Source organism: Aspergillus caelatus (genome assembly GCF_009193585.1).
Source record: "Aspergillus caelatus strain CBS 763.97 unplaced genomic scaffold BDV27scaffold_97, whole genome shotgun sequence".
In the NCBI taxonomy this organism is placed as follows: domain Eukaryota; kingdom Fungi; phylum Ascomycota; class Eurotiomycetes; order Eurotiales; family Aspergillaceae; genus Aspergillus; species Aspergillus caelatus.
Window position 1 is genome coordinate 1 of NW_022475360.1, and position 18311 is coordinate 18311.

General features: G+C 48.9%; 6 protein-coding genes across 6 annotated transcripts; 2 read left to right on the forward strand and 4 right to left on the reverse strand.

Moving 5' to 3' along the window:
- Positions 1-834: 834 nt before the first annotated feature.
- BDV27DRAFT_117909 (uncharacterized protein) lies at positions 835-2930 on the forward strand. Its single transcript, XM_032064724.1, has 5 exons — positions 835-1523; positions 1583-1686; positions 1738-1863; positions 1925-2014; positions 2068-2930. Exons 1-5 carry the CDS (start codon positions 1047-1049, stop codon positions 2840-2842), a joined length of 1572 nt encoding a protein of 523 aa, XP_031927163.1. The 5' UTR covers positions 835-1046; the 3' UTR covers positions 2843-2930.
- BDV27DRAFT_117887 (uncharacterized protein) lies at positions 2924-4563 on the reverse strand. The gene has a single exon (XM_032064723.1). It carries the CDS (start codon positions 4418-4420, stop codon positions 3005-3007), a length of 1416 nt encoding a protein of 471 aa, XP_031927164.1. The 5' UTR covers positions 4421-4563; the 3' UTR covers positions 2924-3004.
- A 2655-nt stretch (positions 4564-7218) lies between these two features.
- BDV27DRAFT_117944 (uncharacterized protein) lies at positions 7219-9047 on the reverse strand. Its single transcript, XM_032064725.1, has 5 exons — positions 8868-9047; positions 8357-8771; positions 8164-8299; positions 7693-8079; positions 7219-7642 (listed from the first exon to the last, which is right to left on the reverse strand). The coding sequence occupies exons 2-5, from the start codon at positions 8522-8524 to the stop codon at positions 7278-7280; spliced, it is 1056 nt and encodes a 351-aa protein (XP_031927165.1). The 5' UTR covers positions 8525-8771; positions 8868-9047; the 3' UTR covers positions 7219-7277.
- A 2561-nt stretch (positions 9048-11608) lies between these two features.
- BDV27DRAFT_172557 (uncharacterized protein) lies at positions 11609-13099 on the forward strand (the record flags this gene model as incomplete). The annotated part of the gene is made up of 1 exon (XM_032075893.1): positions 11609-13099. Exon 1 carries the CDS (start codon positions 11714-11716, stop codon positions 13097-13099), a length of 1386 nt encoding a protein of 461 aa, XP_031927166.1. The 5' UTR covers positions 11609-11713.
- Positions 13100-13394: 295 nt separating this feature from the next.
- Positions 13395-14678, reverse strand: BDV27DRAFT_128974 (RmlC-like cupin domain-containing protein). The gene has a single exon (XM_032067086.1). The coding sequence runs from the start codon at positions 14612-14614 to the stop codon at positions 13436-13438; it is 1179 nt and encodes a 392-aa protein (XP_031927167.1). The 5' UTR covers positions 14615-14678; the 3' UTR covers positions 13395-13435.
- Positions 14679-16155: 1477 nt separating this feature from the next.
- On the reverse strand, positions 16156-17621 carry BDV27DRAFT_172559 (uncharacterized protein; the record flags this gene model as incomplete). Its single annotated transcript, XM_032075894.1, has 3 exons — positions 16156-17067; positions 17154-17265; positions 17384-17621. The coding sequence occupies 3 exons, from the start codon at positions 17619-17621 to the stop codon at positions 16206-16208; spliced, it is 1212 nt and encodes a 403-aa protein (XP_031927168.1). The 3' UTR covers positions 16156-16205.
- Between the last annotated feature and the right edge of the window lie 690 nt (positions 17622-18311).

Genomic DNA, 18311 nt, shown 5'->3' on the forward strand with positions numbered 1-18311 from the left:
AAGAAAAAAAAAAAAAAAGGTAAATTAAGGACAGTTGGAACACGTCAAGGTCAAGCAAGGGTTCTCTTCCTGGCGCCTCCCGAGATTGGCGAACAGCGTCTGATGCGTCAGGTTGCGGAAAGAAGTCCAGCCACAAATCAGTACAGTCCACTGCCATTACCTCCCGCTTGATACTTTGCTATTTTATTCCATTGATATTCTGCGCTTGTATTCTACGTTCTTGCCTGCAGACAGTTGATTGGAAACTCTCGCAGGAGAAGACGAAAATCATGACAATCATGGGTTCAGGATGACGGAAAATGAACTCTGTAGCCAATAGTCATTCATAGCGCTTCCTGCATGGCACCGAGGAGGCAACCAAAAAGTACCAGAGGGGCCCACCAGGTCTCTTGTGAAGTATCAGAAGATAATCTCGCCATGTAACCTTTCTAATGTAATTCATCTGCAACTAGGGCTTAGCGGTGACAGCTGACCCCATGTCTGCGCTTCCGATTGGCCTGGGCGGCCGGACTGGTACGGGCCGACGTTAAAATGGCTCCACCAAGGTCAAGACTCAACTTGATGGGTGGGCGATCCGTGCATCAATCCAGAGTGGACGAGTCAGACAAGTGGACAGAATAGAATGGTGTCTGCATAGCTTCTTTCTCCCGAAAACACGCCTAGTTCATCTGTACGTAAGAAGCATGATAGGATGGTGGCACTGGTACAGCGCAGAATTCATTTATGCTTTTGACACACCCCCTCCAAATGTCAGGTCAACCAATTGCACCAATTGAACTAGGGCCTGAAACGCATGTCCGTCGGCCACTGGAAGTGGCTCAGGGGTTATTTCGGCCATAGGCAACACTAGTGAACTTTACCCCGGAGGATCACAAGAAGCCAGTGATCTTCACTGCCGATCGCCGTGGCTCGACAGAGCAGAAAGACACAACAGTCTGCCTCTAAATAACATTCCTTTTGCCTACCCCGATTCGATTTTGATGTTTGTAATCCCGACCGATCGGTTTCTTCTGGATGGCGTGTTTCGATCTTCGTGACCATCAAGCATGGCTTCCACCTACTCCGGCGGAATCTTCGATAGTTTAGGCAAATTCTATGTATCCGTGGCCATCGTGTGGTCGGTCGCCCTTCTCGTCGGCTCCGTCTTCCTTGTCGTCAATCGCCATGAGCAATGCATTCGCATTCGAAACCTACCTCTCGCCCTGAGCGCGGTATCATGTCTTCATATCTACTGGATTCTTTGCATGTTGGCTTACACGATGGCCGGTGAATACCCCTGCGGTGTGGAGTACTGGATCATGAGTGTTTACCTGCCGCTGGGAATCGCTCTATTCCAAGCCAACAGCATGCAACTCCTAAGCGTCTCCGGCATTCAAGAGAAGATGCTCCAAACCGCACACCAACCGCAGAGAGCCAGGTACAGTACTGGTTCGAAAGGTCCCAGTCAATACTGGCGTCAATGGAAGCAAATGAACTTGGTCCACCGGACGGAAGTGGCTATTGCGGTGGGAATGGCAGTCCAAGTAAGTTAGCCACACGTGCGCGCTCTTGTCAAAGCTCATTTTAACCATCTCAAATTTAGTTAAGTCTGTCGCTCTCTATCTACCTCGCGTCTCGAAAGTTCCATGGCTTCGGCAGCTTCTCCCAACATGGCAGTCTTGCGGAGTGTCGGCGAGGTCCTGAATGGCAAGATTCACAGTCAGATTGTAGCGTGGTCTTCTTCTAACAAACGTCTAGGATCCCCTCAATTCTGTGGCAATTGTTCTGGTCTTGGATATTTGCGCCGTGCGTTCTCTGGAAGATTCGCAAGATTCGCGACATACATCACTGGAGGCTTCAAATCACACTCTGCGTCATCGCCGCGTGAGTGCTTAACTACCAATTATAGTACTCTTCCCATCCCCTGATGCTGACCTCTTCGCAGGTTACCAGGTTCGCCCTTGTGGTTTATAGCGCTCAATTCGACCTCCGGGGCTTGGGCAACCGTTAATCGGTACTGGGTACCAGCTCTTTGGTAAGGAAGCTCCATTGATGAATGTGGGGAGCTCGAACTCACAAAATGTGCAGGTTTACTCCGGGCATTGTGGCGATGGAGGGCGTTACAATCTTCTTTCCATGTTACGAGCTTATCGTTTCCCGAAAGCAGCGAGATCGCATCCTTGGAGAGATTCGAGCCTGGAACGAGAAGAAAGGTGCCGATAGCGAGTCGGATTCGGGGACGTCGAGATCGCAGGCTGGCTCCAGCCGCATGCCTGAGCTGTACTCCATAAAGGCGTTGGAGAAGTGTCTATCGGAAGACTCCCATGCCCTGCTCCACTTCGCTGCGGCCAAAGAATTCAGCGGCGAGAACATTATCTTCTTGAATTACGTGCGGGACTGGAAGGCCACCTGGGCCAGGATCAACGCTTCGAATCCCGAATACGATTGGAGCCGCGATCCTCAATATCACCGGCTTCATTTCTTCAAGATTGCGGTCGAGATCTATAGCGCCTGCGTCAATTTGAAAACGGCGGAATTCCCGATCAATGTCGAATCGCGGATCTACTCGGATTTAACGAAAATGTTTGGGGAGGCAGTGCAAAGTTCCGGTCGGCGTATGTCAAGAGGCGCCGCAACACACATGGAAGAAGACACTCGGGCTCTGTGTCTGGATGAAAATCCGTACGTGAGCCAGAGTATCATGCATATCAAATCCCGGGTTCCCGACTCAGTTGTGGTTCCTCCAGACTTTGGGATTTCTGCTTTTGACGAGGCCCAGAAGTCCATCCTCACTCTGGTGTTCACTAATACCTGGCCTAAATTTATTGATTCTTCGAGCGACGACTTGTCCATCAAATTTTGAGTAAAGATACAGCAGTTCCGGCATGGCTTTTTGGTTTGGGGTTCTGGTTCGGGGGTCTATGGTAATTTACTATTAGGTACAAATGAGGATATATTTGCACACTGGAAGTAGACACACAATAGGGATTACATCGCTCTTACTCTTCCGCGGCTAGCCTAAGTATCAAGAGTCAAAGATGGGCCCAAAGGCGGGCACCCCACTGGCCTCGAGTTCGAATACGACCTTTTTCGTGAGCACCGGGTTGCTAATGACGCAGACAGCTTCCGCATCGAATTCCCGGATGAGTTCCCGCGCCATTGGGACCATATCCACTCGCCCACTGCTGTTGGTATCGATGATCAGCGGGTTAGGGTCAAGCTGGCGCACGAGGTTGAGGACGTCGGAACCATACGTCCGGCTCGGGTTGCGTGTCTGCCAGAGGACTCGCAACGGTGGGCGATCCTTCTCACTCAACCAGGAGAGACAGGGCCCTATTCCAGACCCTGTAGTGATAATGACCACCCTGCGGAAAACTCGCATCACATGGATAAAGCCATACATCAGTGTTCCACGTTTCCAGAGGTAGGTTGGTTGCTGATCAATGCATCGAGTCGTCCAGTCACCCGCCTTCGATACTATGCACGAAAAGCTTTTGCCATCAGGATCTGGAAAGGTTGCAAAGCTATGCCAAGTCCGTAGTGGATGCTTGGAGAGAGCTATTACTTTACCAAATGCCGTGGATGTATGATCCAGGTGGAGTCGGGCCGCATGCGGTGATAGATATTCGGGCCACACTTTCACTCGACGAAGCAGTAGCCAGGGATGGACAATCGTCGCGACGATAACAAGGACGATCCAGAAGGCGGGGAGCTTGATCAAGTATCGTCCAAGACTCACACCCTCTGCATGACGGGCCTGGTCGGCAAAGACCACCAGCAGCGTCAGGAAAAGTGCGACCGCCAGCCATGCACCGAATCGGTGCGTCAGCTCAAAATAGTCATGGAGCTTCGTCCGGAATGTTGGGTGCGCAACCACGATGATCGCCATCAAATCCGCGAGTAATACATAGGCGAGGACCACCACCGGCAGGGACACAGTCCCCGAACCTGGAAACATCCAATATTCCCGCGATATTAAAGCCACGAGGCCCACATACCACAAGAAAGATGCCACACCACATCCACTGTGGACGCCGCCGTAATGATACGCCTTCGCGGCCATCTTGCGCAGCATGAGAGGAGTCGACTGTGGGATGCGGCATATGCTCACAAAGATAGCATTCACCACCAGGGGATGTCGCGCGAGACCACATATCAGTAAATTGACAGCGGCTGCGTTGACAAATGCGAGGAGCTTCTCTCGACTCTGCACCATCACGATCACGAATGCGATCGCATTGGCGCAGTATATTAGGGTAAACAAGCGGCGGTAGATGGTGAGGAGCAGATACCGTAGTGAAGCAAAACACTTCCTCGGGGGCTGCTGGGCCTCAAGGTCCACATTGGCGGAATACCTTTTCCAATCCCCTGTGGTGTCATTGCTGAGATATGTATCAACGGATGTCGCGATACTCGGCTTGCTAGAATGTGTGGGAGACATTGTGTTCCAGGATGATGTAGCCTATGTGTGGTGTTGCAATTGAGGGCCGTGGGCGTGTGAAAACCCAAGTATATACAAGATAAGAGACATATGTGCATACATGAATCCAACAGGCACAAAAAAAAGAAAAGAAAAAAAAGCCACGACAAGATAAACACTTAAATAAGATCAGTGCTGCTAACGGGGTCTTACGGCTGACGTCTGACACGCTTATTAGCAAAGAAAATACCCCTCATTTTTTGATAGTCGTAAGATGCCGTTAGCAGGTTAACGGTTGTGGGTCACCTAAGCAGCAATTGTATTAGTTGCGCAGATGCCAGATGCCAGTCGCATGGCTGAGGTCGAAAGAGCGAGCCATTTCGTGACCTCGCAGGGGCAACTATAGGGAAACAAAGAGGCCACGCAGGCAGTCGAACCGGGGGGTTCTCCATCTAATCTGACATGGGCGAATGGCATGGTCGAACGACTCATGCGTATGCAATGCAACCAGCTAGCCATGGACTAAGACCCGTCCTGACCCCAGTACCGCTCTGGCCGTTGGGATTCCGGTGCAGCTTAATAAAAATTTGCAGCTCAACATAAATTGCGTTTTCCATTCTTGTCTGTCGACGTTGGCACGCAATTAACTCTATCCGGGCGGTAGAAACAGAACATTCATTCTTACCGCTAGATTGATGAGGATCCCCGTGCACCCGTAGGTCTACCTGTCTGAACTTTCAATCGACCGCGAGCAGCGTCGAAGCGTGGGGATCGACATGCTACCAGTCCCATTCGCTGATAAGGCATCGGCTTGGCATCTAGAAGACTTTGCTAGGGTTTTAACCGTGCCAATAAGAACGTGCGGACCCCTCACTAGCCAATTGTATTAAATTTCGTTCGTTTGCTGTCGTCTCATCCATGAACCTCTAGGCGTGACTCGGACCGCTCCAGATCCATCCTGACCTGAAGTCAATTGATCATCATGGTTGATTTAGCGGATATGTACATAGTCCATACAAAAATATATATCCGGGGCTGTGTATGCGTGCTAATCTACCCTATGGTGTTGAACTTCTAACTGGGGCAGATATAAGGGGAGGTTCAAGTTGTCGTGCTGAATAATGAGGCTGCGTATAACTATACATGTATATAAACTTAAAAAGCATTATAGGACACCGAGTCATGAAATGTACGCCACATGGAGTCTGCCTCTCATTAACTCCCGGAAGTGTGACATTGACAGGCACGAGCTGACAGGACGAGGCAGCCGAGGCAACGGCCTGAGGCAAAAGTTTATTCCGGCCCCCGAAATGAAGTTTTGACACTATCCAAGGATTCGCAAAATAACACATGGTAAGCCCTCGACACCACCGACAGGGAATGTCCTGCAGCTTCGTGCTTTTATGGCATGATCTGTCTAGGATTCAACTCCCCATGATAATACTTCGTTAATTACTCCCCTTGTTCTCATGCACGAGTGGTATTGATAACGTAAGCACGGACTACTACAGTCTAGTCGCGGCCAGCCAAGCTGCCAGCCAGCCTCGTCCAACGCTTTTTATGCCTTGAGGGCTGATGGCCCCCAGCCTTGCTAACCCAGATGCGGCGGGTGAGCAAGTCAGAATCCAAAAATAAAAAAACAGTAAACCCAATTAACCAAGCCAAAGTTCCTCTCGCACGTCCGATCTGAGGGGGTGTCGAGCATAGGATAAAAATACACGGGGATAAGACCTTAGATGCTTCGTCCGTGGCATCACCATGACAAAAAATGTATGTGACGTGCAACATTGCCTTGTGCATGTTCAGGAGTTAATCCCTCTAGGGTTCGCTGGTTAAAGACGCCTTTCGCGCCAAGAAGAGCGTAACAAGCTAAGACGACGCATGCTGTACATGGTGTGGCTCCTGTTTACCCAAAAGAGGCAGTTCTTAGGACAGGATCAGATCCCGCTTTCCTAAGTAAGCGAACAAAGACAGGTTAGATTTCAAATGACATAATTCAATTGTGGATTGTGCGTCTGTTTTTGTGTGGGTGTCGATCATTTCGAAAGAGATTTTAGGGTCGGTGGATTCCGTCCAGCTGTCCTATTGATGCCTCAGGCACCAATAACCACCCGTCGGAGGTGCGGGCATTGCTTTTCCGTTCGGCAACAAGACCGAACGTAATAAGTGAACTATGTCGTTGCCATAACTGACAGCACCCGCCGCTGCCTACGCGAACAGTCCCGTCCATGGAAAACTTAAAGCAGGGTTACTCGACAGCACTGGCATGTCGGTTACAGGAATCCGAACCTCTGGCTATATTGTGAAACCCCATTAGGCGTGTCCATCCCCCCTCTACGTATGCAGCCTGGCATATCTTGTCACTGAATATCCACTAAGCATGAAGTATAATTCAATCGGCATTTGCATTATATGAATACCGTCCCTCAGTATTCCGGCGAGGTATAACTCCTTGACATACATATGTACCTGGATAACCACATACTGATCATACAGGTCCCGAGCTGTGTTTAGACTAAACTGATACTCGACAATGGGGATGCGAGGAAGGCATCACAGCTACTGGCGCTATGTACAGATAGCTGGGGAGTAGTGAAGACTCGGCGAACGTGAGTTTGAGGCGCGTGACGGACATGATCCCGGGATGCATGTCAAAGTGGAGCCAAAGAAGAGCCGATGTGTTGGAAGGATCGAACAGCAAACCCAAACAAGGAAGACATATCTATTAAGGTTAATGCATCTTGATAATCTCTTACATTTGGACAGCCGAGCAAACCCGGCATGCCTCTTGTCATGAGGTATAGTTTTATTTTCTTTATTAAAAGATTTGTCATTAATGTACTGCGTTAATCCGGTCTCCCTCCTGTTATCATTGGTATCACAGCTGCTCATGGTACGATCGTCTCTGTCTGGTGATTAACGAGCGGATCTGCCGGCGGAAGCCTTCATTATATGAGTAAGTAAAGGCATTCGCTAAACCAATAAACTGCGTAGATGCCTGGAGGATCTGCAGCCACCTCGTCTTATGACCAAGGGATTCGAGCAACCGATTGAGCAGCCCGGGGATCCACAGAAGTACATAAAAAGCCGGATAGCCATTCAGTAACATCACCCGGCGAACTTCAGCATATCGGATTTTCTTATCTCGTTGTTCCGTAGAATCTCCTCTCCTTCCCGGGGTGTCAGCGTATCTAAGGCGGCGCTCATTGGAGGTCGTGTCGTATTTACTCGGCAGGCTTTTCACTAGAGCGCCTCATTAGGAATGCATCGTGGAAGCGATTCTTTCAGCTTACCTGCGGAAAAAGGGACCTGCGATGGGAGATGATCCCTTGACGGAGACTCGCCTACCCCACCTGTGCTGGATTGATTATTGAACACGTCGCTACTCTGGACAGTGATTGTTGTGTCCAGCCTTATGGATGACAGTTCTACGGGATCTCCTTCTGTGGACCTGGATTTATCACGGCCAGATGTTGTATCACCGTTCGGGAACAGGCTCAGATGCTCGTAGCGGCGCTTGACAACGACGAAGACCACAATATACGTCACGGCTGTAATGAACACAATAGCTATTCGCCATCCATGTCCGAGGGCGTACCGTAAGCCTAGATATTGCGACTCGATCCAACACCAATTGCCGCTGACGGGTCCAACGATACCCAAACAGAGTGCCGTCGTACCTGCTATGAGTAAATAATGTGTGCGAAACCGGTGAAACCGAAAGAGTACATATGCAATAAGGGGACAAAGGAATAGGCACTCACTAGTGACTAAAGGGGTAATCCATATGGAAATGCACAACATCACCTTGGCTCTCCAGCTCAAGGTTGATACTATGGTTGGCCGTTGGACAATCCACAATGCGACCATGGCTATGGCCAGAATCGAAAAATCAATGGCCTGTGTAACACTCGATGAGAAAGGAGGACCACTATTGAGGGCGCTGGTGAAACATACTTGGACGGAGAATTGGCCAATCCAACCATTCAGCTGGCAACCAGGTCCGGGTTTGAGGTCATGGCGCCGACTGACGACTAGGAAGCCTGAAACGGTATTGTTTGTGGCATTGAGGAAATCTATTCGATAGTGCAACTCGCATGTTAGCCCAATCATCGGTCGGAGCATTGTGATACATCGTATACTGTACCCGCGATTGTCAGATTCAGAATTAGCCAATGCCGAAAATGGTTTTTGGGTGAAATGGCGAAGATAACGAGAACAAAAGCCGACGCAAGAGCAGAGAGGAGACTCCCAACAACTGTCGGGACCGATACAGCTAGGTCAACAGCCATGGGATACTGAGGCACCGTCACAGGGCCTCATTTCGTACCTTCCGTGAGGCATGCATAGGTCTGAAAGGGAATCGCATCGACTGAGAGGCGTCAACTATCTGCTTAAATCGAACGAAACGAAAGCTTCCTTGCGTGTTAACGCTGTTCGCTTCTATTACATAACGTGGCCCACTGACCCAAGTGTTGAACTCACAGAGGTAACTGGCCCCTTAGCCAATATTTTAAGTAAGTGACTACTGTTACAGGGTGTAACAAGATTGTCTGTGGGTGGGTGTGTTCGTATATCTTTTCCTCCTAGAAAATGGCGCCGGTTGAACAGAGCCTTCGATAGCCTATAGGAACTAACGCGGGCGGCGATCTCTTGCCTTAATAGAGCTGATGGCCCCACTAACGGTTCGAATCTTGAGAATCTTTAGATGATATGAGCATCAGCTGTGCGTGGCAGGATCTCGCCACAAACTTTATTTTCTATTTGCCATCCCTTCAACTAATCCTCCATAGTCTCCTGGTACTTCATGCCGGTATCATAGTGCGGCCGGGGAAGAGAAAATCTGGAACGGCAAAGCAGGATCGATAGACTAGCGTGTATTGGAATATAGCACAAGGTCTATCAGCGTCCAGCAAGTCCTCTCATGCCTAGGAAACTGACAGGTGCCCACTTCGGGTAGTTGAAGAGTGCTACATTCGTAAAGTATTCAAAGTACACCGATGAACACAGGAGTAGAGTATATGCCCATTGAGTTTTACTTGCTTTACGGAGAATAGGGGTTGTAGAGTTACCAGGGTGCAGTTTCTTGGCCCGTGCCACGAGGAGCGACTAGACCGCGCGTGGAGCCGAGGGAAATATTTACGGGTCTCAGACAGACTCTCAGGGGCTTCAGAGTTTGTTAGTGCCTGTCTCAGAACACATTGAGAATAAGCTTTAGCAAGAGCCTGCTGGTGACCTTAACCCTGGCAATTGAAACTGGTCTGGGGAATTCATGAATGCCGTTGTGGGTGCAATTGTTTCAATACTACTGTGGTCAATGATGCCCAGAAACAAGATATCCGATTGAAGTCTCGAGACTCTGTACAGGCAATTGCTATGTGAGCTTGAGTACCTTTCATTTGATGACAGCACTTCAGAATCATAGGCATAAAATAGGCCCAATGTGAACCATGGTGCAGGTTAGGGTTAGAAGGTAGCTTTACGAACGGCGGCAAACGGCGAGACGCCCCACAACTCTATTCGGCCACCACCTTTCGTCTGGAAAGAAAAATCTGAGATGGTCAGCGGATTATTCCTTGACTGGAGACCAAATTGGCATAATCTCTGTTGCAAGCCGAACAAAAACCTCGATCTTCTAGAAGACTTGCTTTTTATTAGAGGATCTGCAGTACGATGGATCAACACCCAAGCCTAAGATGAAACCCAACTGAGACAAAAAGGGTCTTGGTGGGGGAACAGTGGAAATCTGCCAATCGCTTAACTGAACCACTGAACTAGCGAGGGATAAAATCTATGGGTGACTTAAGAGCCAAAAGGGAAGAGTAGAGGAGAGGGAAATGCTGGAAGTCTGAGACTCAACGTTGGCTACCAAACCACGTGGTCTAGAATTGCCCCAACCCACTCTTTCTTCCGCCCGTCGACACCGGCTCAAGAATTCTTTACATTAGCTTCGAAAATATGTACCAAAACCTGAATGCATACAACAGGGTTAGTCTTGCGATGTTAAATATTCCGTACTCTGACGTCCATTAATGGTCACTGTTGGAACCGAGTCAGCATTTACGCCGAAATCCGACCGTCCTTTCCCCGTTACCCTCGGGTTTATCTTTACTCAACTCGCCGCTATGATTGATGAAGGACCCACTAATGATGCTGTTTCGCCCAGGAAACTGGGCCACGAGAGTTCTTGAAGAGCGGAAATAAACTCAGTTAAATCCAAAACCCATGGGCGTCGGACGGAAAATATTGTGCCGTAGTATATAGCTACTCTCCCCCAGGGCAACGGGTGCTCGGGGAACGTTGCCAAAGCCTAAGATGCCCGGGATCCAGGATTTAATGAAGTTGCGACTCGGTCCAGCATCATGGTGATTTAACAATACAACCATGGCTATATAAGGAATAATTTAAAACATCCTGGAATTATGTATCTAGAAAACTAGCATATAGGAGGCAACTGTGACGCCGACGGTGTTTCAATAAGGGACCTCGCCTTCCGACACGTCTGAAGCCATATCAGTCTGTCATGTATATTATAGTAAGCATGGCAAAGACGGTAAGCTGAACTCGTCGCATGCAACGTAGCAAGAGTATTCAAGCCTCAACGCATTTTCTAGATTTATAGATATAGACCATTCCGATAAGTCCAAAGTATGCTCACGAGCTTTCACTCCGGCCAAGAACCATGTTATAGTTATATGATGTCATGGTATCAGAATGGAAATGATGTAGACTGTCCAGCGTTTACGGAATATATGTGGAGAATGATACATTTTGATCTCAGTGAGACAAGGCCGTACCCAAGAGAAGAATTGCCGGCGGATGCGGCTCTTACATAGTACCGGAATGATGAAGGAGTCTCAGGCACGATACATAATACATACGCCCATCATGGCTTGCGTGGAGAGCGGAGGTTCGTTTGGGGGCAGTTCAATGTGGAGGATGTTGTTGTCTGCTCTTCATTTGTGCATGAAGGCTTTCCGCCCCCAAAGGAGTGGATCTGATCATCATGTTTAGAGGCTTGGAGGTGATCGACGCGCCAATTAACATGATCTATAGATGGCTGATCCCATACAGAAAACGCGTCTGGACTGCCGATCACGAGCCTGAATCGATAAATTTTGGAATGCCGTCTTCATGCCATGCATGTCTTTGCATTCCCAACCCCTCCAACACCAATGTCGACACAAGGTACCCAACTCACAACGGTGTGCTTGGTTGCCACACAATTGATCCTTCCTATGTTACTAGTATACGGCAGAGAGATGCTGAGATCATAATCTTGCCCCATCGTCCGACAGCTAGCTAGCGTTAGTCATGGCTCAGAATCTAAATGTCACTCCGGATGTACAAATCCAGCCTCTATTCCTGCAGGCTTTTAATTATGCCGACAAAACCAATACCCTGAGGCTAGAAGACTGGCTCTCGATCCTGACGCTCTGTTTATCTCCCTTGATTGCCCATATTCTTTCGGGTGCTCCGACCGTGGTACGACGATGCCCGAGTCCCCCGACGTGGCTCGACACGCTTTGCCTATACAATCCCACCAGCATCCTATGGCGATATCTCGCCATCGTGGAACGCCGAGTGAGATACCGCCATAGTTGGGATGCAGCGGACATGGCTGCCACCAATGCGCTCTTTTGGACGCCACACGGCTTCGATGGTTCCGAAGACATGATGAGGCAGAGCCGAAGCTTCTGTGCACGCATCCCACGTCATCACCGCACGGAGATCTGGTCAATAGATTCTATTAAGACTGTCATCATCACTCTACAGGGTATCCAAGCCCTCGTCGTTCTGGTTCGCGGCGTCCTGGCGTTAGCCAATATTGGCAATCAACCGTACAACGCAACCATCTCTATGAGCACTATTTTTTACCCTCTTGCTGTTATCGGTCTCCTTCGACTGTTCGCTGCCCCCTGGTTGACCGACGATTATGCCTACCACGAGCATGAAACGTACGAGAGTAGCAGGATTTTGGCGCAGCATACCACGCATACCCCTTCTTCGGATGGCGCTTCCTATACCGCCGTTCGTACCGGTCCTGACACCAAAAACACGACGTCCTCAAATGCATCACTGCTACCCAGGAGCTCGATGGCCATCTGTGATCCGCCGCCCGATGCTTATACTCGTCCTCAGGGACTCCATCTTCCCACTCTGGCGGTTGTTGTGGTCGTGCGTTGCTGCTATCTTGGCCTCATATGTGCCATCCTGGCTATATGTGCGTGTTATATGATCCCGTACAACGGGGCGAGTGAGATGCTAACGCATGCAACGTCCTCGTCCGTCCTTTGGCTGCTTATTTTCATGTATATTGTGTTCATTCTGGTTTCGATCGTTCTCTTCGTCATTTACCTCATCCAGCGCGGCCGGGACACCACAACCGTCATCCCATGTATTCGTACATGGTGGTACCGGGCTTATACGCTGGTCTTCATTGCAGCCGCCGTTGCGTTGATCATTCTTTCTGGGGTCTACACGCGGCGAACATCATGCGGGCAGCTGACCGTTTTTCCACCCGCTTTTGACCAGCAGGTGTGCAATGGTACGCCCATGCAGGTAGACAAGGGTACGGGACCGTTTGGGATAGTCACTCAAGCGCCAGGTCTCACGCCAGAGACTTGGATCTTACCATTGGAGGGATGGTGCTCTGGAACCTTGACGGGTGAGATTTTCCCAGTCATCTCTGTGTCATGATGTGTCTGTAGAGATCTTGTAGAATGCTGGCTGGACGGGACTCCAGTATATACGAATATGGGTAATGTTATGATTAAGAAGGAAGAACACGGAACATTGACTTCTATCTGAAACCCCTGCGACGTTTTCACTAATCTTCTATGAGTTTTTGTATATACTTTGCTAAATCGTAGCTATAGAAGTAATATCAACTGGTAGCTATGCTGCTTCGTAGAGCTCCTCAACGATCCTGGTACTGGTTCAATTCAATTAGCTCATACCAAGCGCTATAAATCGCAGACACTCGGTGCATGAACAGTCGTGCAGTCTATTTCCGATTACAGTGATCACAGCTAGCTAAACGTTGCTTCCAGTAATGTTGGCCTTGAACCCAGGAGATATAGGATATGCTGGAAACTCCCAGGGAACACTCCTTCTCAGTAACTGGTACTCCAATCCCTTATCCCCTGCATTCATATACATAAACTTCGTATAGGGCACCGTGGCATAATATGAAAAGGACACCCCGGCTGGAACAAACGCCACATCACCATGCAATAAATGCACCAACTCATAACCCTGTACCTGGAAAGCAAGCTGACCCTCCTCCATTTGGAGGGCAAAGTGATGCGGCAATATCGCCGTTGAGACGGACTCATTCCTCAGCTTACTGGACATGATAATGGTTCCCATGGTAAAGTTCCCTTCTGTTTGAGCAGGGGATGCGAGCGGCTGGATAACCTTGTATCCAATGTCAGTGTTGAGATACTTGGGCCCGTAATCTTTGGCAACGAAGTATGGAGTTGTTGGATCGTCGGGTGGGGTGTTGGGCCCATCATGCCAGGACTGTTTGGCTTCACCAGCCGTACCATTGACAAAGTCGCGCCTCGGAATATACTCCTCCTCTGGTGCTGCGTACAGATCCAAGGAGACGAGGCGGTCGTATTCCTGAGGCGTCATCGGTCCGAAGGGGGAAGGATCATCTGGAATGGGAACGTAAGGTGAGCTGACGCCGCGGGTGTCGTGGTCACCTTGGCTGAAGACGTTGAAGAGTTTCTCGAAACCGCCAGGGTGGAAGACATGCGTGAGTTGCGAGTCAGGATCGACCAGCTGGAATGTGTGGATGGAGCCCGGGGGGATATTGCCGTAATCACCTGGTGTAGCAACGCGCGCCTCGTGGCTGGAGTTGGTGGCATTCTTCTGTCCCCAGAGCTGACAACGGCCACGGGTACAGTAGAGATGCTCATGTGTCAAGCCATGAGTGTGTGGCCGAGCTGATAGCCAGCCTGAAGCTTTTCCGTTATGTTGCAGCAGGGAAAAGGCACCGTCAGACGAGTTGGCGGTGATGGAGAAGCGGATTGTTTGGGACGAGGTAAGTTTGATTGCATCACCCTTGTATTTCGGAAGGACATATGGACGCACAAAATTGGGTGCAGTATCGACGATGATGCTGCTATTAGGGGGAAGGCCTTCTGTCGCAGCAAAAGGGGTGAGCAAGATAATGGATAGCATCCATCCGAAGAATGGGCTCTTCATCTCGGGTAGTATTACAGGATGTGCAGCATATAATGCGGTAATGAGGGTACAGTGGATAGTGAAAGAGGACGACCACAGTGGCCTGGTCAGGAGGAGTATTATATAGAAAGGGATATGGAGTATGTGAGCTACATTTATCACGACTACAATGATGTGTGAGCTTCGTGATTACAGGACACACAGGCCCGCTCGATGTACCCGCAAGGATTTCTTGTAATGCTCCTTGGCACAACTTGAAACTATCATCATCTGATGGAGGCAGACTGGGGAATCTTTACGACAAGCAAGCATATTCACTTAGCCACGCCCCCATTCTATTTGCGTCAGGTTCATTGTGCAGCAACATATTCCTGCGAATGTCTTAACCCCCTTTCCGAAGTTGGCACTGCGCTATTAAGGCGTTGATCAATTCAATTGTACCATGTACCGTACCTTGATTAACCTATTGAGAGATGGTGGTCTGGGGACGTGAGATACAATGATCAGCTCACCACTCAGGCCATCTAGAGTGCTTAGCAACAGTTTACGGTCAGTAGGAATTAATTCCGCCCCAGGCCTCCAATTAGGTATCCACATAGTAGAATTATTTAGCCTCAAGCCCTGCATATGTCAGGATATGTGGATCATCTTTACATACGTTAATCCGATTATCAATCGCGAGCTAGGCTAGGTGGCAAAATACGCGGGAAATAGAGGGTCAAGAAAGAGAGGGCCAAGAAAGAAGGATAGCCAAGAAGTTATCTCAAATTCTAGAACAATTCTTTTTTTTTTTCCCGCCGGATCCTTTCATATCCTAGTAACCTAAATCATCCCATCTGTGGAGCCAGGACTGGAAGTCGTTTCTGGAACCTGGCCCCGATTCTTGAGAGCTTTTCAAGCCGGATAGTAACCCAGCAATGATATCTAACACTTCTGGCTAGGTCACTAGGCTTGCCAATATTACCACACCCCGGGAATCATCATATGCGCTCCTCGCGTATGCCTTGTGTAAGGCAGCCATTAAAATCCACGCGCAGCTGAATTAAACTGTGTGGTGAGTCAAATACCATAATTACACTGCCCCTTCTAGACCAGGGATCCGTTGGCAATTTGGCTACAATTTTAGAACCCTTGATGCGCATTTTTCTATCTCTATCCTGCTGGTCTTCAGAGATCCGCATGTGTCATAAATCGGCGGATCGCTGGTACAAAATAGTTTGAAGGATGGCTACATCGCATTTGCAACTAATTTATACATATCTTCCTGCATTTTGGTCAACGGGGGAAGCCTTCAACGCTTACAGCTGAATCTACTCAAGGTAGGTTGAACATACTATTGTCGTCCCGCAGACTCCCTTCGTATGATCCCATTTCGGAGACAGTTTTAACACCAATCGTGTAAACAAAGGGCGTTGACATTCCGACTCAAACCATTGTAATACCTAATCTGCCTAATAATCTATCTCTCCACTGTACGACATGGTGCCGAATATGTCGGGACACAAGCCATATAAAACCAAAAGCCAGTATAAAAGTTCCCGATGCCTAGTTCAACACAGAAGGTTGGGCCTCAAGCAACGAGGCGTAACATCTCTTAGCCTCTACACTCGGATTACTTTAGCAATCTCAACACCTGGTGCGTGATATCAACCAAGGGAAACTGGGTTCGGTTGCCTGCCAAAGTCCCCGGCACTTTCTCATCAAGGAAAAATTCGGTAACGGAGTACAAACTGCCGCCAATCTCGACATTGTCCACCGAAAATCCGTTCTGAGAGACATATAGGTTGGGAACTGTTCCCACCATCTCTGCACTAGTCCATAGTCCATCAGCTGAGCGGAGCACAACAGTTCCGTCCGTGGTGTCAGAAACCAACAATACTGTGCCGTTGAATTGCTTTGGGAGAAGGATTCCATCCAAGCTATTACCGATCCTAGTCGCATTGCTGCCCTTCAGAGGAACATGGATTTTGTGTCCCACTTTCTCAGTCATGTTGAAACGGTACAGTTGTCCATCTGAGCTATCAGTACTAAGCAGTATGTCACCGCTGGCAGCGAGTCCTGAGAGGCCCGCTACTGTTTGATTGGGCTGAGGTTGCAAGTACCAAGGAATGGCAGTTGAGCCATTGGGACCAACCTTCACGATGCTCGTCGGGAAAGTACCCACGACAAAGGTATTGCCGTGAGTGTCATGAGCAGCGTCTTGGTAGCCACCGTACACACCATTCGTTACTTCAGTGAGGTTCTTTCTCCAAAGGACCTGACCATGGCCTGGATCAACCTTCACCAAGAAGTTATCGCCTGATATGTCCTGGCCTTGAGTGTCAAAGGCAGCACCAGCATCCACGATGACCGAGAGTAGGCCTTGAGGATCCACCACAACACCACTCATGTGAAGTATCGGGTCCCCAGAGAGTCCCGGCAGATGTATACTATCCACTATTTCTTTCTTGTATGGATCGTAAACAGCCACAGTGCTATTGTAGAGGGCACTGAAGATATAAAGAATCCAGGATCAGTTCATGCTCAGTGGTAAAATAATGTCTCTTACAGGAATACGGACCTTAGGTAGACTAGACAGTCATCCTCATTGAAGTCGGCATGCTCCGGATATAATTGGTAGGCATTGACAGTGATGTTGCCAGTGAGAGACGGGCATCCAGACTTGGCAGCATCTGCGGCATGGTTAGCTTCTTCGTCGGAAGGAAAACCATACATTCTTCTGTGAAAGGTTTCAAAGCAGGTACATCATAGTACTGTTACAGAGAGCGCTTCATTTGGTTCTGAACTTACCAGAGGATAGCGTAGAAACTTTAGGAATGTCATGAACGCTTGGGCCATGATTCCCAAGGTTGCCCACCACATCCGTACTTGGACTATGATGCATACCTGGGTTGTATATCGGCGTATTGTTATAAGAGCGCAATCGTCCACTTCGGAAAGCGGACGCCGGTATTCTGGCGTGTGCGGGAGCAATATTGCACCCAAGTAGGAGCATCGAAAAGATGAATGCTTGAAGTGATTCTTTCATGGTGGAGCTTGATTTGGGCGAAAAAATGAAGTATTGTCTTCACAGTTGATGCGTATGAGAAATTGGCCAAACCACACCTGAGCAGTTCCAGCTTTATATATGTCCATTGCTAGACGTAGATTGCAATGAGTCTATGGACCTAGTGCAGCGATTCTAATTCTAGACTATTCTCAACGTTGAGCATGGAACACGCCAAGTAAGGAGCTTAACCCAGAGCGTGCTCGTGGACACTAGCTACGCTTCAAGACCCTAGATCTAGAAGCTTGGAATCCCCTATTTACATCTTTTTTGCGCCAATATGCCATTAAGCAATTTACATACCCATGGCAATGCTTAGGCAGCGATAGCTAAATACGACGTTTGGAATTTCACCGCACCCTATGTACATCTTCTGTCGCCCTTTTTGGGTGTAATTCACTATCCCTACTCTTGATCTCTAAATCATGGGTTGCCGAAGATCATCATTCTGCTCTATCTAGCTCTACTGTCTTGAACCTCTAGCGGTGCCGGTTGTGCATCTTCCATCGCCTTCCACCCTAGAAGGAATCTAGTCTCGTTAAAGTGATCAAGACTAGTAGAACAACACAGCCACCCTCAGCTGGGCTCGTTTTTCTTTTGTGGAAAGTAGACTTTTGGCGTGAAGGTTACCCTGTTTGGCGGCTCATGGCTGGCTTTCCAGACTCGGTATTC

Bases quoted from the DNA above. Each gene is read 5' to 3' on its own strand.
- BDV27DRAFT_117909 (XM_032064724.1), top strand. From the start codon at position 1,047: ATGGCTTCCACCTACTCCGGCGGAATCTTCGATAGTTTAGGCAAATTC. The intron at 1,687-1,737 runs GCAAGATTCACA...ACAAACGTCTAG, and splicing joins TGTCGGCGAGGTCCTGAATG to GATCCCCTCAATTCTGTGGC. The intron at 1,864-1,924 runs GTGAGTGCTTAA...ACCTCTTCGCAG, and splicing joins ACACTCTGCGTCATCGCCGC to GTTACCAGGTTCGCCCTTGT.
- BDV27DRAFT_117887 (XM_032064723.1), bottom strand. From the start codon at position 4,420: ATGTCTCCCACACATTCTAGCAAGCCGAGTATCGCGACATCCGTTGAT.
- BDV27DRAFT_117944 (XM_032064725.1), bottom strand. From the start codon at position 8,524: ATGCTCCGACCGATGATTGGGCTAACATGCGAGTTGCACTATCGAATA. The intron at 8,300-8,356 runs GTATGTTTCACC...AGTGTTACACAG, and splicing joins TTGGCCAATTCTCCGTCCAA to GCCATTGATTTTTCGATTCT. The intron at 7,643-7,692 runs GTAAGCTGAAAG...GAGGCGCTCTAG, and splicing joins GCAGGTCCCTTTTTCCGCAG to TGAAAAGCCTGCCGAGTAAA.
- BDV27DRAFT_128974 (XM_032067086.1), bottom strand. From the start codon at position 14,614: ATGAAGAGCCCATTCTTCGGATGGATGCTATCCATTATCTTGCTCACC.